Raw genomic sequence first — 24201 nt, forward strand, 5'->3', positions numbered from 1 at the left:
TCTGCCTCTCTCAGCGATTCTTCATGTTCCTGAAAAGGGCCACTTCGTGATAAAGATTGTAAATCCTTCCTTCCATTTCGGTTTGAAGCTTAAGTGCTTTGGGCGCCAGAGTTGTTGGGCGAGCGGGCTCTCCCCGGTGTTAACCCGCCTGCGGTGTCCGCCAGATGACAAAGAAACATTTATTGGGACGCTTCTACTTGTCAGGCACTATAACTTACAGAGCATTCAGAGGGGAAAATGTCCTATAAATACAGAGTCATGAGAGGAATGTCTCAGAACCGCAGTCTTCTCTCTGTCAGGAGGGTTCCGTCAGGCTGCCTCATAGTGTATCACAATCCGAAGGGCCACAGAGCGGCAGTATGGACAATATGAAAGTGACGAGAGAGTTAGTAATGAATGAAATATCCTGGCAGCTGAGACATACATACGCACACGCACGCATACATGTGTAATTCTGTGCAACTGATGGCTTATAGTCAATGGGGGGTGAGAGCCTCGTCAGGAAACTGATGATGCCCTTGAACCATGGGGAAGTGGTTGGTTCGGCTGGAGTCCTGGGCTCCGCTGTGCTCTTTTCCTTCTGCCCGCCCAGGGCCGTCCTACTCATGGCAGGAGCACCTTATGTCCCACTTGTTTATGTCCTTTCTCAAAGGAGACTCTCCAAGCACCATCCGGCGTCTACCATTGACTTCCAGGGAAGGTCTTGCTCCCTGCCGATGTGCTGTGCCACATGTGGCTGCTGTTCCACGTGGCGGCCTTGCGGGTGGCTGTAGGGTGCTGTGACTCTAGGATTCAGTTGCTTGGGGTGTGGCCTCTTGGATGCATTCATTCTGCCATGACCCCTGTTCCCCTGTATGTGGTGACTCTGGGTGACGTGTTTTAATTTCCTCCGGTAATGAAAAATCACATCTTGTGTAGACTTCAGAACTAAAACACTTTTCCAGTAAAACTGTTGAGCAGCACTGAGCTTTACCATTGACAGACTTTCTGCTCCACATTGTGCCTCAGAGCCTCAGAGGCTAAAGGGGCATCTCTGTGGCTGTGACTGGCAGTTTCGGGATCGCAGTGAGGGAGCCCGTGGGGAGAACTGTGATTTGGCCTGAGGTTTGAGGACTGATGCGAGCTGAGAGCCACCAAAGAGGCCTTGGGCACTCTTTATGGACAACTCAGATTCCCAAGTGACCTTGTGGGGAGGGTGAAGATGGCTGTGCAAGGATTGGGGGAGCACCCCCTCTTCCTTCTCATACCCTCCTCTTCCCCTCTTCCCTTCTCAGTTTCTTTCCCTCCATCCCAGTGGCTTTCCTGTCTCTCCCCCAACACCCAACCTCTGCTAATGCCACTTCTCCTTTGGCTTTGGCACCTACTCAGTATCCAAGGGTCCTTGAAATGGGTTTATAGGGGTGCTGCAGGCCTTCCGCCCTGAGGCTAATGATTCAGGAACTGGCAAATGTTTGGGGGAGATGTTAACTGGCTGGAGTTTTCCATCTGGAGTAAGTCCATGAATTCTTAGCAGATTGATGTTGATTCAGACGATGTTAAGATTCTAGGATTTTGAATTCCAGAAAGTTCGGGTCCCCTCTATGTTTTGAATAGTGTGTGTGTGTATGTAGAAGTGTGCATGCTTGTGTGTGTGTGTGTGCGTGAGAGAGAGAGAGAGAGAGAGAGAGAACGAGCTTGGGAGTAAAAGAGAGAATCCTTAAAAATGTGATTCATGTTGTTTCTAAGTTCCTATTTGTTTTCTTAGGCAAACTTTCTTATATAATCTTACTTTCGTAAGACAAATGAAACTCCTTCCTCCTTTCCTGGTCGATGTGCTACACAGTGAGAAACACGATTTGACATTGGAGTTCCTACTATGTATGCAGACGCTGTACAGTTTTGACATCATGAAAACAAACGAGAACCTTTGCATTTGCACCAGATCTCTCCAGGAATTTGGCTTCTCTTTCTACTGTCTATGATAAAAACCTAAAATACATCATGGTTTATTCTTTTAGCCATTCCCTGGTGCGTTCCAATCTCATACAGGCTTGGACTATTTTGACACACACAGAAAACGTGGGGAATTTAAAGACATCAGTCGTAGAACAAAACCCAGCTCAAATTTTGTTTGGCATTTCTTTCCAACTTACCGGGATAACTTAGAGATTAAATCTAGAGCTGAGTGTCTATTCTTTCTTGTCCTTAATTCCTTCCTCAAAGTTACCCAGGCCTGCTTGAATTGTAGTGCATTTTTTCCTGTCAGAGTTGATTTGATTTCTGGTTCCCTTGCCTCCCAGCCCACACTCAGCGCAATGAGGCGGAGGCGGCAGATTGATGGGCGAAGGATTCACGATGCTGCTCTGGTTTGGGTTCCCGCCTGTGCGCTGTCTGCTGCCAGAGGCATTTAGCAGATGGACTTGGGGAGGTGGGCCTGGGCCTTCACAGGGAGGGGACCTCCTGGTAAGAGGTCCCTGTGGGATGGGCTCAGCTTTTCCCACCTCGCCGTTCAGACCCTGGCCCACCACTGAGGTCATCCCAAGATTAATAGACTCAGCTGTTGTTGTGTTTACTTTTGCATAGTTTGAGTTTGATGTGTCTGGGCATGGGTTTCCTTGAGTCTTTTTGGGGCTTGTGAGATTCCTAAATCTTTAGGTTTATAACTGTTGTCAAATTCTTTCAGCCATTATATCTTTATATATATATATATATATGATATTGATACCATAATATCATATATTATATAGATATCATAAACCATAAATTATAAAAATATATGTATACATATTTATTTATTTATTTGCACTGCATTCTTTCTCTTCCTTCTGTGGCATTCCAATGACTGAAAGTTAGACACTTTGATATTGCCTCACAGGCCCCCGAGACTCTTTTTTTTTTTTCCCCACTCCCCACCCCAAATCGTTTCTTCCTCTCTGTTGTTCAGATTAGATACTCTCTGTAGATCTGTCTTCGAGTTCACTGACTATTTGTTGTGTCCTATCCATTCTGCTGCTAAGTCTGTCCACTGAGATTCATTTTTTGGTTCTAAAATGTCCTTTAGGTGCTTTCTATCTCCTGTTTCTTTGCTGAGACTTTCTGTTTTTCTGCTGGTTTCAAGATGTACACTCTTATGTCTTGGAGTATTTCTATAATAGTTGCTCTTAAGTTTTGGTCAAATAATTCCAACATCTGTGTTATGCTTTCATTGGCATCTGTTGATTTTCTTTTCCCCACGCCAGCTGGGATGTTCCTGATTCTTCCTGTGCGGAATAGTTTTGGGTTATATCCTGGACATTTTGTGTATTATATTATGAGACAGTGAGTCATGTTTAAATACTATAAGTAAGGTTGATATATTTGTTTTCACAGACGATCTGATTGAATTCAGGCTTAAATTTCAGCCAGCCTTTTGGGGATTGTGATTTCAATATCAGTCCTATTTTCAAAGGCTTTGTGATTTTTTTCCCTCCAGATCTATCCCACATGCATGCCACCCAGTGTCCAGTCCGGGAGCCTGTAAAAGCCTATCCAGTCTGTCACCTTGGTTCCCAAAGCCTTTGATATGCTAACTAGGGTCCAATCCATGCTCCTACAGTTCAGGAGTGAGCCCAGGACTTCAGGACCCGCTTTGTGGGGTTGCTTTCCTTTTCCACGATTTCCTCAGTATTACCCAGTTTCCTGTGGTTTCCCAACCTCTGGTTGGAAAGGTTGGGCTTTAGATACCTCTGCTCTGCCTGTGTTCTGCTGCATACTTCTGGTAACTGTGCCTGAGTCTAAGGCCAAGATGTGGGAGAAAGAGAGAAAATATGGGGGGCTCACCCCATCCTCTTGGGGTCACAGCCATAGATCCAATAGTAAGCTGCTTTTTCCTCAGAGTTTTAGGTGTCTGGGGCCCTCTGCTTGGCTTCCAGCACTGCTGTGGGATGGCCCAGGAGTTGGGATGCTAGAATGGCGAAAAGGAAGAGAAAAGACAGGAAAACATGGGGGATTTTCCCCAGTTTCCCTGAGCATTAGGAGACCCCTTCCCTGCTGGAGCCTGAATGAGAGGGGGCTTCTCCTGACGCTCTTGGTCTGTGCCTGTGCCCACTTCTAGTATGTGGCCACCTTGAGTAGGGGCCAGGAGAGACGATCCCAGAAGAAAAAGCAATGGTGGCCTCCTGCAGCTTCTGTGGTGCTTTCAGTTCTGAGCTTCTCCTCCAAGCTGCCTGCCAGTATTTCCTTTCCAGATTCCTCAAATCACGGCTCCGGGCCTTCTGGCCACATTTCATTGCTGCGTTTGGTGTACAACACAGGGTGGAGGTGTGTTTACCCATCTTTACCCTGCACTGAAACTGAGATTCCTTTTTTAATTTTAATTTTTATTTATTTATTTATTTTTGAGATTCTTTTTTAAAATGACATTTTTGCACGGAGTACCTGAATTTTCAATGTCACCACAACATGTGTACCTGGCCCCTGCTCTTTCTGAAGCAGGACTAAGTGCGAGAAAAAGGCCCACAAGCATGCAGAGGGGAAGGTGTGGAAGCTGTCACCCCAGGGATGCACCACTCAGGCCGAGTCCTAAAAGCCGTGATCATCTATGGGCATGACAGAAAGGGGTGGCCGAGGCTCACATGCTCTCAGCAGCGCCTGGACCCGGGGTTTCTGCCTGGGCACTGTTTGTGCCTCCCCCTCCCCAACCCCATGACTCCCACAACCCCTTTCTCCTCCTAAAAAGGAAGAAACAATTTCCTCCCATCATTGTTTCCTGCCCACTAACAGATGCTCCTCATTAGCACACAATTGCAAAATAAATATGTTTTGCTTGTTTTGGGTCTTTCTCAGAGAAAGCTTAGACTTCCCCCCAACATGCTCAGTGGGTTGTTCAGTGTGACTCAAAGACTCACAACCATGTTCTTATCCATGGGCGTGACCATATAGGCACCACCGTAAGGTCGAGAATCAGTTGTTCGCCATCTCTCCCAACAGAAGATTGCTGGCTCTAAAACCCGTCAGGAACTTATTGGCTGTGGGGAATGTGCATTCTGGAAGTCCTGAAACTTCACAAAAACATCCCAGACACTCTACCAAATATCCAGCACAATAAAGAAACTGACCATTTAAATCACTCATCCTATATAAATTCATCCCTAAAGAACTATAGCATTGAAATACAGAGGAATGGACCATTTAAAAATGGTGGTATGGTCCTTGTTGGACAATTTCTCTGGGGCCCCATGAGGTTATTCATGAGTGTGGGGGAAAACTGTGAAGAAGGAAGCTGTTATTCCAGATTTCAAGACAAGGAAATGTTTTTGCACTAGGTGGAATCGATGCCTCTCTTTCTGGGTCATGAGTCTGCTTTTCTTTATATATATATATATATATAGTAAATGCAGCCAGTTTTGCTTGGGGCTGGTGGTCTTGAATTAAGACATTCCTATTACGTGCATAAGTGGATGCTGGTAGGTAAGAGTATTTTAAAACATTGCTTTGTTTTTTGCATTATCTTTTCATAGTAAAATCTCAGAATTCAGTTTCTTTGGCTTGAAAAATCTTTTTTTTTTTTCAAGAAACAAATTTAATGCTGAAATAATAAATTATAAAAATATCTGAAAGCCTCTTGGCTCTGCTTGTTGTGGTCTCTTTGAGCCAGGTCCATTATCTGTGTGCACAGGCTTGGACTGACTCGGTGATCACTTTTTTTTTTTTTTTTAAACCCTGTGGGATGCAGAATCTCAGATGTCTGCAAAATAGTCCCGGAACAACATGAGTTAGCAGTATATATCTTCTGCTGTCTTTAATCTTAATTTGGGGGCAATTTTTTTCTCTGCATTCAAAACATACCAGAGGAAGCCAGCTCACTTTTCAGTGCACGTTGCCTGGAGAAAGTGCCAAATAAAGCCTTCACAAACAAAGTGGGGGGCTGCTTCTTTCTCTCAGAAGTTAGGAACCCCGTCTTCCCTGAGTCACCTGTCCGTGCTGGGGGAGGGGCTCCTTTGTATGAGTGGCCTGATGGTTCAGGGGGCAGGAGCATGGACTGCAAAGGAGTCTAGAGGCCCTTGTCCCGGCAGCGGCTCAAGAAGATGGCTCCTTCGCTGGGGTAGCTCATTGTGTGTGCGGCATTTGACATTTTAGCCCAGGTACAAGACAGACCAGCACCGAGTGAGAGGACAAGCACTCCCTTCTGCTGAAACTGTTCCTTTACCCATCCTGGGAGGGAGCTGGGGTAGCAGACAGGCCAGGGAATCCATGTTTCCATCTCCTGGGTGGGAGGGGGGTAGCGTCGTTCTGGCCCCATGCTATTTGGAGCCTATGGGTAAAAGCATATGCTGCCATTCAGGGAATTGTTTGGGGATAAAATCATAATTTTTATTTTAAGGAAAAGGTTTTTTGTTTGGTTTTGTTTTTGCCTTGTTCTATTAAACACCAGCCATTGGTGTTTTAAGGGGCTCTGAGGACCCCGTCGTCAGGATGTTTGGAAGGACAAATATTGATGTGCTCTAGAGAATTAAGACAAATGATAATTGAAAGAGATGATAAAAGCTAGTGGTTTCCTTGGGGAAATAATCACGAACTGCTGTCAGACTGATTCCAACGAGAACATTACTTTATGTGACATGTTTTTTAAACAGCTCAACCAAAGCATTAAGCCAGATTACTTCTAGGGCGTCTCTTTGCTGTGTGTTTCTATTATCTCTCCACCTGAGGCTTCTCAGCGGAGGGTCAGTGCTCCAGCTGCCATGTTGAGCCTCATCATGGTCAACACTCGGTTGGAAATGAGAAATTCCAGATTGCAAACAGGATCCTGTTTGCGGATCCTGAAGAGAATTCTATAGTTTTACCATATTCATTCACCGTGTGGGTTCAGTGTTACCGATTTGCGAAGTTGTTTTTGTGTGTTAGCTCACATTAAGCAGCTCCTGCGGTGTTTAGGGTGTCTCTTTATTTTTTTTTAAGATTTTATTCATGGGACACCTGGGTGGCTCAGTGGGTTAAGCCACTGCCTTCGGCTCAGGTCATGATCTCAGGGTCCTGGGATCGAGTCCCACATCGGGCTCTCTGCTCATCAGGGAGCCTGCTTCCCTCTCTCTCTGCCTGCCTCTCTGCCTACCTGTGATCTCTCTCTGTCAAATAAATAAAATCTTTAAAAAAAAAAAAAGATTTTATTCATTTATTTGAGAGAGAGAGAGAGAGAGCATGATGGCGGGAGGGTCAGAGGGAGAAGCAGAGGGAGAAGCCGGATGCAGGACTTGATCCTGGGACTCCAGGATCATGACCTGAGCTGAAGGCAGTCACTTAACCAACTGAGCCACCTAGGCACCCAGGTGTCTCTTTAATGAAGCCTTTGGGCTTCTTGTGGTAGTGACTGCTTGCCACAGTCTGCATTTGGGCGTTTGTGTTGGGATTATACTTGGGTCCTTCGTGTCTTGGTGACCCCTTTTACCCTCTAGAGATATCTGTCAGAGCCCCTCCCGAACTGCATTGCATTTATTGGGTTAAAGCAATTAAATTAAATTATACTGTGTTCAATTGTAACCCGGAGCCTGGCACAAGGCATGTGTGTCCCCTGAATGAATGACCCCTGCTCAAGTCTCATGGCTTCTTTCCAAAGGAAGCGATGCCGGAGACCTTCTGTTTGCCTCTCCAGATCCACTTTCCACCCTTCTCCTCTTCTGCACCGCCAGAGGCTGACCGACTATAGCCTCCCTCTTCTCTGCCTTCTCTTGCCTTTGACAGTTAGTGTGGGTCTATGATAGGACTGGATGTGCCAGGATTGGCTTTGTTCCTTTCTTGAACGCCTTCTCCATACAGTGTCCCTCTCTGGGTTCCATACATTCCTCTTCCTCCTTGTTCCTTCGGTCTGAGGGTTTGTGAGGGCTCCTTGGGGCTACCGGCCATGGGTGTCCCATTATTCCTTACTGGTTTCCTTAAATCCTGCTCACACCTTTATAAATAGTTTTTCTATTAAATTCTTCTCAAATTAGCCAGCAGGAAGGAGCCCACTGTATCATGCGAGAACTCGAACTGATACTTGCCTAAGTCACCCAGATGACCAAGTTAGCTCTAGTCTAGCTATCCTACTCTGTCTCTCTTGGCATTATTTCAAGTTAAACACTCTCTTCTAGGCCAGCCTGCCTCTAAATTAGAATCAAATATAGCAGGGGTCAGCAAACTACAGCTGTGCAGGCCGAATCCAGCCTGTAACCTTTTTCTGTAAATGGAGATTTATTGGAACACAGACACGACCGTCGGTTTACTCACTGTCTGGGGCTGCTCTGAGCGATAGCAGGAGGCGAGGAATTGCAACAGAAACCGTATGGCCTGCAAAAGCCTAAAATGCTTGCTGTTTCCCCCTTAGAGAAAGAGTTTACTGCTCCCTGATTTCGAGGGCCAGATGCTGGGGGACACTTAGGAGTGGCTACAGGATGAGAACATTGGGAGTTTTAAACCCCAGGCCTAGACACGTTTGCCCAAAACACTGTTCTTGTGGCCACTGGACAAGGCGCTCCCTCATGTGATGTGAGAAGAAGGTGACCAGACCAAACTGGGAGGTATTTGTATTTAAATGTGCTTATAAGGTCTGATTTCATAATTAGATAATTTCCTGAAAAGAACTGCTCTCCTAATGTCTCAGCATTTCCCTGTCCAAGTTACCTGACTGCCCTTCGTGGGACAGCCCAGGTCTTGTTTGTATCTGTGCGACCACTGTCCAGGACAGAGTGACTGATGCTCCGTATTGTTTGATCAAATGGTGACCAGCATCTACTTCAGAGAAGGAAAAAAAGTAGGGCGGGGAGTGGTGGATGGTATTAACTGGGAAGATATATTAATGTTCTCAGGCTTTCTGTGATTAGAGTCTCTGCCTGCTCAACCTTCACAGAACAGGATAATGGCTGTAAGAAAAGGCTGTGTACCCAGAAAAGGTGCCCCTCAGGGCACACTGGCTATATCATTTGTGGGGTTCAGTGCAAAATGAAAATGTGATGCTCCTTTTTCGAAATTATTAAAGAATTTCCAGACAGTGTCTGCAGAGCACTGAGCCCAGCGGCGGCCCCAGAACATGGCACAGGTCACAGGTCGCATGCTCAGGAGGCCCACTGCTGAGAAGGCGGCAGCCTGTGGGAGATCAGTGAGGTTTCCTTAAGTCTAGGGAATGGCAGGGCGCTCAGCTACCACAAGGGGGGGTTTTCCTTCGGATGGGGAGTGGCTCTGTGTCCTACAAAAGCCCCAGTGGGGAGAGCCTGATGGGGTCAAGCAGAGTTTGCTCTGAATCAGAAGTCAGATGTCCCAGGCCTTTGCAGTCTTTTGCTTAACCCAGTAGCTGGGCTTTCTCAGGCCCTGTTTGCTTCCCTGTGACTGACATGACCTTAACCACAGCAGCTCCAACCCGGGTGCCCTCCGCCTGTGCTCAGACGTGATCAGTTGGCAGAAGCGGCCGCACAGCCGCGCTGATACCCCGTGTCCTTGTCACCCCCACCCTGAGCGCTGCCACCCTTCACACATGGGCCTGTTTTCTGTCTTTCGCAGGGTCCCCGGTGGCACATAGATCTGCAGCCGTGGGCGGGCCCTGCTCAGTCCCTGGATGAAGAGGTCTTGAGGTTCCTGAGCTACATCAGCACCCCCCAGGTTGTATTCTGGGTGCAAGCGGGTTGGGAAACACGGAAAGATACCGAGCAGCCCCCTTTAAAAAGGAATTGGATCAGCAGGGGGTTGGGGAGGTTCCCAGGGACCCCTGGGAGGGACTCGGTAGGGACAGAGTCTCTGAGGCTTTGCCGCTTAAACTTACCAATTACTCAGAGGCAGGTAAGATGCCTCCATTCGCCGCAGTATCTTCTGCCTTCTAGGCGTATCCTCGTCTTGAAATGTTTTAATGATTCATCCCGATGTGTTTTAAAGATCCACTTCTGCAAACTGCTCTGCAAAGGCATTCAAAGCGACAGATTCATGCCCGTGAGTAGGCAGTCAAGTGTGTCACAAAACAAACCCATCATCCGGAGGTTCAAGTTCCATTTTGTGTTTGGAGGAATCTGCCTTTTCGCTTTGCTGCAGCAGATGCTTGGCAGACTGAGCCCCGCTAGGCCAGAGAGCCGAGGAGAGGAGGCAGGCTGAGAAGCTCCCCTGTCCAAAGGCAGTCAGTTCTCAGGGGACGGAAAATCCTGAGGGAGCATTGGCCTTTACCATAGTCACTTAACACACCGTGACAGTGCCCGCTGGGGCTGAATCTGTGCCCCCAGCACGGAAAGGGACTGTCCACTCAGCAAAAGGGACTGTCTACTCATCAGAGTCTATGGCTCTTGACACGTGAAGCAGGAGATTCTGTCCTCAAGTAGCCTGATCCTGGGGACAGAGACACGCTAGAGAAGATCAAGGCCGGAGGGAAACTTCGCCCTGACCTGAGCTGAGAGGTGTTAGGAAATTAGGAACTCGCACTGCCTAGAATGGGCCTCAGCCCCTTGGAAATGTGCCCTGGGGGCCTGATGTGGCCCTGGAGGTCCTGGGCTCTTTCGATGCCCCTTCAGCCCACTGGTTCTGGGCATCCCACTTGTTCCCCAACACCTTCCTGGCAGCAGAGCCCATTTTTCATCTGTGGAAAGAACATGTTTCTACATCTTTAGAAGGCTACTTTAGGGGTAAAAGAAAGTCCCATTTTTCATGTAATGCAGTCAGACAATTGGATCTTAATATCTGTCACCTAGACATGGAAGTAAAAGCTTGTTGAATTAATCATCAGTTATGTAGGATGATAAATTTGATCCCTGTGCTTTCCATCATTTCATCTTATTTTGTTGCTGCAAATTAATTTGGTGGACTTTCATAGGCTTAATTAAGATGCTGAAATTCTAATTTTATGGTTTGGTTTCTACAGGAAGGACATGAAGTCTTTGACTTTAAGAAGCCCTTAAGGCACCAGAGAAAAATGCAAGGTGTTAACTTTATGAGTTGAATTTGAGAACTGTGGGCTCTACCCGCCACCCCCCAAATAATTTGACCAAGTAAAAGTCTCCAAATCTCATTTTATATGTATTTTAAGTTAATGTTCTGTGACTTATAAAAGGCATATTTGCTTAGAAGAAGCTCATGAGGCATGAAAGGGTTATTTCAAGCCCCTCTTGGATTTTTCCCATGAGTTACACATTGAGAGGAGAAAATTTTTGAAGGGAAAAGAAAAGTATCCTACAAAGTAGCCTGATGTGACCCTGGGCAATTTATTTTGCTTCTCTGGCTCTCACTGTTCTGATCTTGAAAAGGAAGAGAGTTATTAAATTATTTCTTAGGTTTCTCCCAGTTCTCTGAGCTTATGGTCTGCCAAGAGTAGCCAAGGATCGTTAATGACTAAGTGTTTTTGAGTACCTACTTCGTGCCAGGCCCTGGGAATACAGTCTCTGACCTCAAGCAGCTAAGAACTATTTGGGAAGGTAGCTAAATGGATGCATTATTCAGTTTGATGAGCACAACAAGAAAGATCTGGGTGTTGGAGCTACTAGAAGGATTTTCATCCTCCAGAGAAAGTGAGATAAAGTTCTAGATCTCACAGTGGTTTTGCAATCAGGGGTCGTTTTGCCCAGGTGGGGTCCTATGTTTTTCTGGACTTCTAGGTCCCTGGGAAGCCAGCAGGTGGGAGCTCATCAGAGATGACAGGAACTCATTCTTAATCAGGATATTTTGCTAAACAGCGTTCCCTCCCCCTCTCTATGTAATGCAGAGGGTTTTTTTTGTTTTGTTTTGTTTTTTTTTTTTGTTTGTTTGTTTTGGGTTTTTTTTGGCTGTTTGGGGGCTTAGGCTTCATTTAGAATTCCTCTTGACAATGAAAGCCTACGAAACTGGAAGAATATTAGAGTCACTGTTCCCCAAAATTTCCACAGTTAGCAGTTGTGAGTCATAACGGGCCAGGGAGGAAAAAACCCTCTGAAGGTCTTAAAGCAAATTCCACCCCCATCCTCTTATGCTGACTTTTAAAATAAAAATAAAATAAAATAAAATAAAAAGATCTTCCTCAAATCTGTGTTCAAGCTTGCATAGCAAGGCCTGGCTTTGCTGTGTTTGTCACTGATGCATCTGACGCATTCATTCCTCAAGTCACCAGGCATTTGTCAAACCCCTGTTCAGTGGCCGGCAGTGACTAGGGTGGGCACGCCGAATCACATACCCCCACTTACTGGCTGACCAGCTAGGGTGCACGAGGGTTGTGTGTTCTCTGACCGGGTGAGGGGATGGCTGGGGGAGCTTCCCCAGGCACGGGAGCTTGGAAACAGAAGCACAGGGCGGGGGACAGCGTGACATAGACTGCAATGGGATGGCACCCCCTGGACTTGCGCATTGCGGTGGCCCTGGTGGCACGAGACACCTGGGGACCTGAAGTTTCAAGCAAACACCAGAGGACAGGATGTTTGGTGGCGCATGCACAACATCGAACTCAGTTTAGTTAGGTATCGTTTTCTAATGTCAAAGACCAGAATGACATTTCTGAGTTCTGGAGTCGATGAGACACTGCTGTGAACAAGAAATGGTTAAACCATAAACACAGCACTCTGTTCTAAGGGAAGGCTCCAGATCCAGCTTTCGTTGGCCACCCCCAAACCATATGCCTCTAGGAAGCAGGCCTTGCAGCACAAAATTAAGCAACAGTTGCTGTTTTTAAAAAGAAAAAAATAGATTTTAAAACATTATCTATCATCTGTCTGTCTAGCTATCATCTGTCCATCCATCCATCCATCCATCTAACCATCTACCCATCTGTCTATTTGTGAGAATAACATAAAAACCTAAGTCCCAGAAATGCAAGCTTTACAACTTTATAACAATCATATCTATTATATTTGCTGCTACACACACACACCCTGGGATAAAAGCAACAAAAATATCACTCTTTCCTTAAATTTTGCTTTTCAAAATAATGGTATTGCATATACATACAGTTGATCATTGAAGTGATTCTGCCAGAAGTCCCCAATTTTTAAGGGCTACCTTTGCCAGATTCTACTTAGGCATTGCCCGATATTCTGTTCCATCTTTTGGGATACCAGATGAAAGGAGAGTAAACTAGTCCCTTTGAGGGGTTCCTGGCTGGCTCAGTCGGTGGAACGTGTGACTCTCGATCTTGGGGTTGCAAGTTCGAGCCCCACATTGAATGGAGAGATTAAAAAAAAAAAAAAAAAACCAAGGAAATAAATAAATAATCTTAAAAAAATAAATGAATCCCTTTATGTTAAATAACTAAAGTGCATTTCAGAAACTATTTTTTCCTGGAGTCTCTTCTCCTTTGTGCAGGCCTAATTTGCTAAAATTACAAGGGGAATTAGAAGGAAAGAACAGAGTTACTGGAGTTGGAGCTTAGCTAGGAGTTACTGCCCTCGATTATTTTGCTTGCAAGAGTTTATTGAAGCCCTGGCCATAAATCTTAACGAGAACGTTTGAAAAATCGACATTTAATTAATTTTTAGGAGCTGAATTTTCCCGATTCCTCCTGGTTGTTTTCAAAAGCTAATGTCTACCGGTGAGATGGTTAATAAATGGCCCAAAGGGAAAACACTCCTGTGTTACATTTTTGAGCTAGGAGAGGAAAGGGCAACATTAGCAGAGAGACTGAACAGAGAAGAATGTCTTTCCAACAGGGATATATCTGTGCAAGACGAAATCCGAGGAAGAGGAAACGCTTGAAGGGTCACCTTTAATGGAATGAAACTCTCCTCCCCAACGTTGGAAGGAAGGGCTGCTGAACCTCAAAGCCCTGACCCTTGACCCGTATTATTTATCTGATTCCTGGAGGCCTTGCCCTAAGTGTCATTGCCTGCTTTGCTGGCTTTTTGCTGGGGCTAGGTTTGGAGGGGTTGCTGTTTTCATTTTAAAAAGCACTGGCCCAAGTGTAGCCTCGTTCCTGAGTTTGCGAAGGCACCGGCGAGGCCAGGCTGGACCGTTTCAGTGGGGCTTTACTCAAGGGCGTCTGTAAATTCCCAGGACCACCTGCCGAAGCATTGCCTGGAGGAGTGTTAAAATGCATGTTCCCAGGCCTCCGCCTCAGGATTGGGACTTTACAGATCCGGAGTGGGAATCAGAACTCTGTATTTTCAAGTACCTCCCGGGTCCAGCAGGATGTAGGCAGACCACACTTTGGGAAACACAGTGGGAAAGGCGGGAAAGGCGAGACTTCGGTGTCAGTGGGGTGAGGAGGGAGTTGGGAACAAGAACCTGTGAGTGCTCATACCCTGTTCTGATTAAGAAGGTTCTTAGGGAAAAGTACACACAAAGATGCCGCTTTGATGAAAGTACTCTAGGAGGCTGCCCTAGAACAAATGGGACAGCCTTAGGAGGTCTGGCTGTGCTCTGGGGGCCTACAGAGCTGCCCAACTGGCCGCGTATGGGGGGCAGAGCATGCGGCAGAGTGACGGTGGTGCCGATGTTTAAGGCACCGTAACCCGCCCACTAGTAAAGGGCCCAGTGAACACATTGAACGTTGACTAATTAGCTTAGCAGTTCTTCCTCCCTTGCTGGGTGAGTGGGGCCTAGGCAGTGGGCAGGCGGAGGCATAATTTCCACTTATCTGTGGGAGAACGGTAGGAAATGAATTGTACACATTAACATGTTGATGCACCCACTTAATCAGCGTATTCTGTAATAGTTGCTCGAGAGAAGATTTGATTCCACTGTTATTATTTTTTCCCTTCAAAGAGTGATAAGAACTCAGTTGAGAGAAAAGAATATATATACAGGGTTTCACATTTCAAGCTTCCCTCTAAAATGTCCAGATCCTAGCAGTGAACTCTCTCCTTTATCTCTGATAAATAGTGCCGAATGATTTTGTCAGGTCAGCAGCCCTAGGTGACAGCAGGATCAGGGAGATGCCGTGTGCATTGAATAGGCTACGTATATATAAGCTTTTCAGATTAGAATTTTGGAAGCTCCATTAAATAAAAGAATTGAGCAAACTTAGAGTATCTTCTTCAGAAGAAAATAAGTTGCTGTTATGTTTTCCAATGAATTAGAGCAAGGAACCTGAGAACATCCTTGGCTCATGGCGTGCTCTGTTGTCCGTGATGTGACAGCCAGAGCTGCTGCCCGATTCATGGAGCGTAATGATGACGATGCGCGTTCGGGGGGGTTTGGGGGAAAACTGATGCTCGTAACGTCATATGAGGCACAGAGGAATATCTTGGCCACAGAACCTGCTTCCTTTGGTTCCAGCAGCCTCCGTCATGCACACTGTGCCAGTCTTAGACACAAGTCAGAATTCCTTATACAGTATATTTGTTTTATATGCATTTGAAATCAGAGACTTGCTTCTGCTTGATTTAGATACATGTTCCCTTTGATTTCCTTATCTAATTTTGATAGATGAGCTAAAAGAAGTGCTTTGGTTAGCTCGGGCAGAGCTTCCTTCCTGCGTGGGGCTTTTGCTCTTCTCCCCTAGGAGGAAGCTCATTAGTATAGTGTTTCACAAAGAATACGGTTTGGGAGCAGGGACGACAAATGAATCTCACTTGACCCTTGATCAGCTGTTTACCTGGGATAGTGCATGCGATCTTTCTGGACCATGGTGGTCCCAGATTATCTGCCTGAGACAAGGAATTGATAATCTATATCCTTCTGAGACCTGTGCCCACAATCGTATCTCGCAACTTCCTGTGGGAACACTGTGGGTTACAGACCTCTGTGTTTTGCCAGCACCGTTCTCCTTGTCCGGAATGCCCTTCTTGATCTCAGCTTCTTCATCAGCTTCTGTTCATCCTCCAAGGCTAACACACCTCTGCAAAGCCTTCCCAGACCCCTCCTCTCTGCCACCTTTGCTCCTGACTTGGTCTGTCTTGCATACTCTGTGCTATATAGCTATAGTGGTCCTTAACTTCCCTTTGAACCTACCTATAGTCTCCACAAGGCTCCTTCTAATCCAGTATTTGGAATTCCTCCGAATATTTGACACAGTCTTGTGTTTCCCTGCGGAGAGGAGTAGTTAGCAGTGGAGAAGGACATAACTCTCCTGTTACGGCTTTCAGGGACTGGGGAAGCATAACTCCCTACCTGCCATTTATCATCCAGTGCTTTAAATTATTCATATTGATTTCCAATCCTTACAGATTGCATGCAATCACATGAGCACAGACAGCCTAGCTACTGACGCCAGCCCTGCAAAGAAGCCCTGGTCAGTCTGTCTTGATGACAGGTTTGGCTTAGCGCATCAAATCCGCAACAAGCAATGCCGCCTCTACTCTTTAGGGTAAGTGCCTTTTATAGCGGAAGAACACAAAACACTCCTGCGAGTGGCCAAGGCTTTTTCGGCAACAAAAAGTTATGCACGGTCACCGGGTGCTGGGCTCTGCCTCCTGCCATTGTCTCAGACCCCGCTGGCTGCCGTGTAACTGTGGGCACTGCCCTTGCGGGTCACCAGAAGTGGCCGGGACCATTTTCTCTCCCATTGGGCTAGTTGGTAAGTTGGCAACTGCAATTTTCAGCATGATGAGGATGGTCCTCTTGGTGAAGCCAATGATTTCTAGCTAGAATTACAGCGTCCTTATTACAAAGAGAATACTAAGAATTAAGAAGAGAAGGAACAGTGGGCATATTGGAAATTCTATACATACTTAGGATGAGTGACCCAAGATGAATGATTCCAGTTGGATTTTTATGTTTTGTGCCCATGGTAAATCCATGTGTACTTTACATTAAAAAAAGAAAGAAAAGGGAATTCTTGTGAAAACAGTGTCATTTTGTCAAAACTGTGGGAAATATGAATATTCAGGAATATTTCAGCCTGAATAGGCTGAAAGTGACCTACATACACAAATGGATTTACAGAGTTTTCTATAAAAGGACAAATAGAAAGTAATGAGACTGTTTCACCAGTTATAGCAGTACTCACATCCAGACCTGAACTTACAAATATGTGTCTCAGAAAAAAAAAAAAAAAAAAAAGAAGGCAGGAAAGAGTTATTTTTATTGGGGACACCGTATTCCACAGACTCTCTGTGGAAGCTGTGTGATGAGGTTCTTAGGCAGGGCCGCTGATATCCATTACAGAAGTGCTGGGGACCTTAACAGGTGTCTGTGCTTTCTTCTCACTGACAGATTTCATCACTTCTGTGATTCACGTTCAGGCACGTGAATAACAACTGTCAACCTGAATCCTAGATGATGGGGCAGGGGGATGGTTGGACCTACATTTGTGTATGTGCCCAGAGGATCACCATCGATGTCAAACTTTACCAAACAAGAATGCTTCGTTGCAATCATTGTGGACTTTTTGTAAAAAACGAAAGGTTCAAGTAAGAGTTTCAGGATAATGGAAACATTCTTCTATGGCTTCAGTGAAGTCTCTATTGGGGGGCTTGGTATGCACAGTAGGCACTCAATATATGCTTGCGACATAAATGATTGCACCAGACAAGGAGACTAGGGAGAGATGCTGGTTATGCTGTGATTTAAACCAGGAGGCTAAGGTTTAGGAAATTAGTTCCTCAGCCTTAGAACAGAAGGGAGCCTACCAGCTTTGCTTCTAGCTTGTAGAAAGAATGGAGAGTTTTGACAGTAGACTTTATTTTCTATCATGTTAAAAATGTATGAAAGTAGGTCATAAAAATAATTCCATAGTACCACATGCAAATTAGAGAGCTCAGCTTGGTCCCGTTTTCTTGCTCTGAACTGCCTTTATATTTTACATATTATTTTACACCCTGGAATAATCTCATTTAAAGCATATCCCTGAGTACAATGAAAACTAGGAAAGCTGTTGAGGGGAGAGATCTTTAAAATTCCTTTCTGCTTTCTCATACTTCAGAGCCATTCCATAAGAGAATCCTGCTCTAAGATTTCAGATGACTTCATGTAAAAAGGTAGTTTCTTACTTCCATTGAAATGCTCACTATTCAAACTCAGCTTTCTAAAGAGCAGATAGGGACAGTTGAATTCTTCAGGGAACAGACGTGACTAGATGATAAGGGCCAACTTTGACTCAAAACCGAAAAAGGCTTAATTGAAGACTGGAAATTAAAGAAAATATTTCGGTTGGGTAAAGGAAGGATGCTTTGGGTCGTGGATGTGCAAGGAGGTTGCCCTGTGACTCAGGACAGGGTCAGGATAAGCCTCCCCCATTCTCGGGTGGATTGCAGGTAAATGGCCAGCTGACATTTCAGTTGATGCTGAGGGAAGACAGAGACCCAGGCCAGAAGTGGTGGTCCTGAAAGGAGGTTCAAGAACAGGGAATGTGGGCCCTGGGCTGTCAGGGTTTGGGAGGATGGGGATAGTTGTGAGATGGCAGGGAGGGCCGGGGGCAGGTGGGTCATGGGGCCCCTACACCAGGCTCTGAGCCCCTGGGCTGTGGCAGCAGCAAGACCATGTCACTGCTGTGCCCCGTCATTCCTGGCACACTGAGGATGGCAGATAAAGCCGCAGTTAGGGGTAGCCTTCCTAGACAGGGGGAAAGCGATCTGAGCACAGAGGACCAGAAGACAAGGGCTGCGTGCCTTTCCTCCGTCCCAAGAACTAGAGGAGGAATCAAGTTCACCTTGTCTCGGAGTCCGGAACATCTTTACTAGGAGTCAGACCTTTTTTTTTTTCTGCAGCTAATGTAAAAGCATTTCTCCGGGAGAGTGTGTGCACTCTGGGTGAAGCTTGGTTGAGAATTAAAATCGGATCCTTTTCAACTTTGAAATGGAGGTAGAAGAGACCAGTTAAGATAGGGGAAGGTGCTGTACAGGAAGGTTATGTCACCGGAAGTGGGGGGAGAAGAGGAAGGAGGGGCTGTGGGTTTAGGTGCTCAGGTCATCTGCCTGGCCTGACCTCTTCAGCTGGGGGCTGCCCTGAATGTCTTCTCTGTGAGGGGGAGGGTGCAGGTGGGGTGGGAGGAGGGTGATAGCTAAAGTGAGTGGGGGAAAATCACCTATTTTATCCTGCCTGTCAAAGACTGTTATTTCAGGGGTAGACGTGAGAGCGGAAGAGGGAACTTGGGAAGAGATCATGCATAAGTCCATCTTTTTATTTTTTTTTTATTTTTTATTTTTTAAAGATTTTGTTTATTTATTTGAAAGAGATCACAAGTAGGCAGAGAGGCAGGCAGAGAGAGAGGGAGAAGCAGGTTCCCGGCTGAGCAGAGAGACTGATCCGGAGCTCGATCCCCAGGACCCTGAGATCATGACCTGAGCTGAAGGCAGAGGCTTTAACCCACTGAGCCACCGGGTGCCCCAGTCCATCTTTTAAATCTCTTCTTTAGTTCTCTGGTAGGTGGCACCATTTGGTTTCGAGGCATAAATTCTCAGCATGAGACAGAAGAATGTTTGCTAGATGACACATGGTTAGGGAACAACCGGTATCTTGGGTGGGAAAGCTGGGACTTCCGGGTGCCATGAGCATTTCACAAGGAATGACCAAGATCCAGAGCCAAACCTTTTCAACTTGTAGGAGTTTAATTAACACAGCTGGAGCTCTGGTGTAGGTGAATGAGGAATCAGAAAATCATGGACCCAAGGATCCTTTTAGATAATATTTTCCCTAATCACCAACCCCCACCCCATGAAATTTTAATGGCATAGATAAATTGTGTATCTGTTTATGTAACGTATGTATCTGTGCCTTCCAGGTAAAAATAGGAAGTTTTCTTGGCTCCCAAGAATGGGTTTTTGCCCCCTTAGGGGTGATGCCATCCCTGTTGAGAATATATGTTTTATTTTATTTTATTTTTTATTTTTTTTAATATTTTATTTATTTGACAGAGAGAAATCACAACTAGGCAGAGAGGCAGGCAGAGAGAGAGAGAGGAGGAAGCAGGCTCCCCGCAGAGCAGAGAGTCTGATGTGGGGCTCGATCCTAGGACCCTGGGATCATGACCTGAGCTGAAGGCAGAGGCTTTAACCCACTGAGCCACCCAGGTGCCCCGAGAATATATGTTTTAGATGAAATCTTGGCATTTCATGAAATGTTATTTAACAAAAACTAATAATTATAACATGTTTTTATCCACTCTTCAGTGTCATTTATGCCCCCAAAAATCTATTTCTCCCCCTCTAGTAGCTGCCAGTTTACAGATCTAATCATCATCATCTCAATAATTAGATAACAGGTAACCTAATTATCTGTTAGAGCTCATAATAGATCACCATTTGGCCAGATTCTCTGGGTCCTGCAGGGTTGAAGAATGGGTTACTGAAACTCCTGGGGACACCGTTGTCCAGTTGTGTCATTTCTTCCCATCCTTATGACTTCAGTGGTCATAGTTAGAAACCTTTCCTGTATCTGGTTAGAAACCTATCCTGTATCAACTTTATTGAGTTATAATTCACATATCATATAGTTCACTCATTTGAGACATACATTTCAATGGTTTCTGGTCACTACAATCAAATATAGAACATTTTCATCACCCCAAAGAGGAAGCCATAAACCCAGTGGCAGTCATTCCCAATTTCTCTCCAACCCTTTCCCACTTTTCACCCCTTGTCCTAGGCAACCACTAATCTACTTTCTGTCTGTAGATTGGCCTTTTCTGGACATTTCATATAAGTGAAAGCATACAACATGTGGCCTTTTGTGACTGGCTTTTTTCACTTAGCATCAAGGTTTGATCTTGTAACATGTATCATTACTTCATTCCTTTTAATGGCTGAATAATATTCCGTTGTATGGATATACCACATTTTATTTATTCACTTGTCAGTTGATGGCTATTTGGGTTGTTTACACTTATGGGTTCTTGTGATAAAGTTGCAGTTAACGTTCATGTACAGGTTTTTGTGTGGACATATGTTTTTACTTCTCTTGGATATATTTTTCCTTTTTCCTTTGGTAACAGAGCTTGTGAGTTTTGTGGCACCTTGCCGAAGACCGCATTCCCTAGCCTTCCTTGAAGCTCCAAGTGGCCATATGATTAGCTTTGAGCAGTGAGATACAAGTGAATGTGGTATGTGCAACGTCTAAGCCATGCCCTAAGAGGAAAGGATATGACCTTCATTCCCCTCTTACTTTTCCCCGCTGCCTGGAATGCAGATGTGGCGGCAGGGAGTGGAACAACTCTTAGATCATGAGATAGGAGCCTTATGATATACATTTCTTGCTTCATGGAATAAATGTTATGTAAAACATTTCTAAAAGTAGAATTTTCTACAGTGAATTCTCTTTTCAAGTTAAATAAGAACAGAAAATGATTTTCTTACAGACCAAGTACATTTTTGCTGTAACTAATAGTTTTGGTTACTTTGTTATTTTCCTATAGTTATTTATTCAGAAATCTCTCTTCATTAAGACTTGTGAGCTTCAGTTCAAAGGTTATATTTTATTTATCTATTTGTCTCTGGTGTCTAGTATAATGCCTTAAACATATTAAAGTGCTTTTTGAAAAGTATTTATTTATTTGAGAGAGAGAGTGAGGAAGAGAGAGAGCACAAGCTGGAGAAGGGATAGAAGGAGAACGAGAAGCAGACTCCCTGATGAGCAGGGCGCTTGACATGGGGCTCGATCCCAGGACCCTGGGATTGTGACCTGAGCCAAAAGCAGATGCTTAATGACTGAGCCACCCAAGTGCTCCTTAAAGCGCTTTATAAATATTTATTTATATATACCAATAAGACAGTGAAACATAGCCTGCCCCATGCCGTGTTGGATACTGTACTATATATTCTGGAAATTCCAGACCCTACCTAATTTTCCAATTTTCTCTCACTTGGAGCAACATTTTATAGATCTGTGTCTGTCAGCCCCCATCTCATTGCACAGCACATGCGATTCAGAAATAAGCAGAATATTACATTGCATGTTAGCTAAGTTGAATTTAAATAAAAACTTGAAGAAGCACCATTTGAATAAATGAAAGTAAGAATTACAGACCCTGATTCAGTGAACGCTGTTTATTATTTTCCAATTTAGTACACTTATGTCTTAAATGTATTTTATTTAGTAAAAGTAACATAAATTAACTCCAAAATGACAAATTTCAGTATTTTCATGTTATTTAGGGTATTGTACAAAATAGTTCCTCACTATATGATGATGAACTTATATATGTCTGTGTGTGCTTATGATGTCTCTGGTAGAGAACACTTGTATGTATGTAGAGAATTTCTGGAAGGATACACAAAAAATTGCTAAGTGTGATTATCTCTAGAAATTAGTGGCCAAAATTTCTAGGGCTGGAAAACTTCAGCTTTTCATTCTATCTATTTCTTTGAACTCTTTCTATGAGTATTGCTATTTTTTCATTATAAAAATTAGTTTAAATTGATAACATACCGATATACAATAAAGTGCCTTACTAAAAAAAGTTAGTTACAGAAGTGTATGTGCTTAATTTAATTCTTAAAATTTTTTTGAAGTCTTGATTAAAACACATGGTTTAGAGTGGAGAATATTTCCTTGAAAACTATTTAGAAAATTCAGAGAAAGAAATTATTCACATTTCTCTCCTCTAGAGTGTTTACATACAAATTATATTTAATGAGGACTTTCTTGATACAGTGTTTCCTTAGTAAAGTTACAAAACTGCCATTTTCCATGAGATGACCCATAATAACACTGGTTTGCTCATCTAAGTTTCAACATATTCAAATAAGTGAAAAATTACTTGGGGCAGGTGAATTTGGCAACATCCTGATCTATACAGAAAGAAATCTGTCTACTAAATAATGTTTTGTCATTTTTATTCAATTCTTGGACATACAGTGCATGGCAGGTTTATAAGTTAGCTGTTGCTGTATAACAAATCACTCTAAATTTCAGTAGCTTAAAACCATTATTTATTATGGCTTATATGTTTCCAAATCAGCTGGGCTTCTGTTGATTGAGGTTGGGCTCAGCTGGGAGACTTTACATCAAGGTGAGGTGGCCAAGGGCAGTTCTGTTTTTCATAGAAGGCTGGTGGTGTCATAGAGGTTGGGGTACCTCGACGTTTCATGTCTTGTATTTTCCTGAGACAGCAAGTTTTCATCATGAGCATGATACGAGGGAGTGGACAGAAATACTTAGAGCCTTCCAAAAAAGAAATCACCTGGTCAAGCCAAAAAAATCAAGGAGCAGGACGGGATACCCTACCCATGATGAGCAGAGCATGGCAGTGGTATGGATGAAGGGTGAAGAATTAGAGCCAGCAAGTCAGTCTGCCACACTGGATTAGATGATGGAAAAATTGGGGGGACACTAGGATAGAGATTACAATGGGTTGAGCTGGGTGGGTTCGATAAGAGATAGGAAACAGTATCTTTCAGATAAAGGGAATGGTAGCGTTTGTGAGAAGAGTGCTAATCTTCTAGCCAAAAGGGTAGAGAGAACTACAGGTAAGGGACAGCAGAAGGTTAACGTGCCATGGGTCCTGTGAGGGGAAAAGCACTGGAGTAGAAGTGAAGGGAAAACAAGGCAAGTAAGAGTATAATCAGCATGTCTAGGGGGAGGACCTCTGTGCCGAAGACTTATTTTAGTCAGCTAAAAGCAGGTAAATACTTGTTAGCCAGTGAGCTTGTATGTTTCCATATTATGGAATATCTGAGCGAGTAAAGTCTAAGAGAATGAAGCATTCATGGGGTTCAAGTTCGGTCGATGTATTGTAGATACTCTGGGAAATTTTGGTATCTTAAATCACATCTAAGTAGAGTACTTTGGGCAAAGAAACCGTAATCACCATTTAAAAAAATAATCCTCTTTCATTTAATTTCATGTTTTTCATCCAAACTGATGCTTTAATCAAAGTGATGAATCTAACTCCACCAAATACGTCTGAGTAATATGACAGAGTAAATTAAAAATGTGTTAATTATATGAGTGTTCTGCATGATATGTTACATATTGCGTTCGTAGGTACAAATAATTCAAAATTTCTTCCTCCTGTTGATGTGACTTTGAGTGAGGTATCTCCTCTATTTCTTGAGTAGAACCACACACAGTTGCCTTTTCTTTAGCTATACTATTTTATTTTTTTAGCATTATTATCATCAAACACACCTTATTTTTTTTTTAAAGATTTTATTATTTGACAGACAGAGATCACAAGTAGGCAGAGAGGCAGGCAGAGAGAGAGAGGAGGAAGCAGTCTCCCTGCCAAGCAGAGAGCCCGATGTGGGGCTCGATCCCAGGACGCTGGGATCATGACCTGAGCCGAAGGCAGAGGCTGTAACCCACTGAGCCACCCAGGCACCCCTCAAACACACCTTATTTATTCAGCTCTTTGATGTATGAGGTCAGTTACGGTATACCCATAGGTAGTTGCCTGTAGGACATCTTCTGACATGTTAAATGTCCTCATAAGGCAGGGCTGATCTCCTCTATTATTGTTCT

At 44.4% G+C, this 24201-nt stretch overlaps 1 protein-coding gene across 5 annotated transcripts in view; it reads left to right on the forward strand.

Annotated features, from left to right (window-relative positions):
* The window catches only part of METTL24 (methyltransferase like 24), a 130816-nt gene that overhangs the window by 23559 nt on the left and 83056 nt on the right, over positions 1-24201 (forward strand). For 4 of the 5 annotated variants that reach the window (XR_006818303.1, XM_046004827.1, XM_046004828.1 and 1 more), the window contains exons 2-3: positions 9490-9588; positions 16032-16171. Coding sequence is in view for 4 of the 5 variants with exons in the window: in XM_046004827.1 (XP_045860783.1) it covers positions 9490-9588; positions 16032-16171 (239 nt within the window). In the remaining variant the exon portion in view is untranslated. The remainder of the gene's footprint in view (positions 1-9489; positions 9589-16031; positions 16172-24201) is intronic. The other variant, XM_046004826.1, reaches the window with a different exon arrangement.

This window comes from Meles meles, chromosome 5 (genome assembly GCF_922984935.1).
Source record: "Meles meles chromosome 5, mMelMel3.1 paternal haplotype, whole genome shotgun sequence".
Taxonomy (NCBI): Eukaryota; Metazoa; Chordata; class Mammalia; order Carnivora; family Mustelidae; genus Meles; species Meles meles.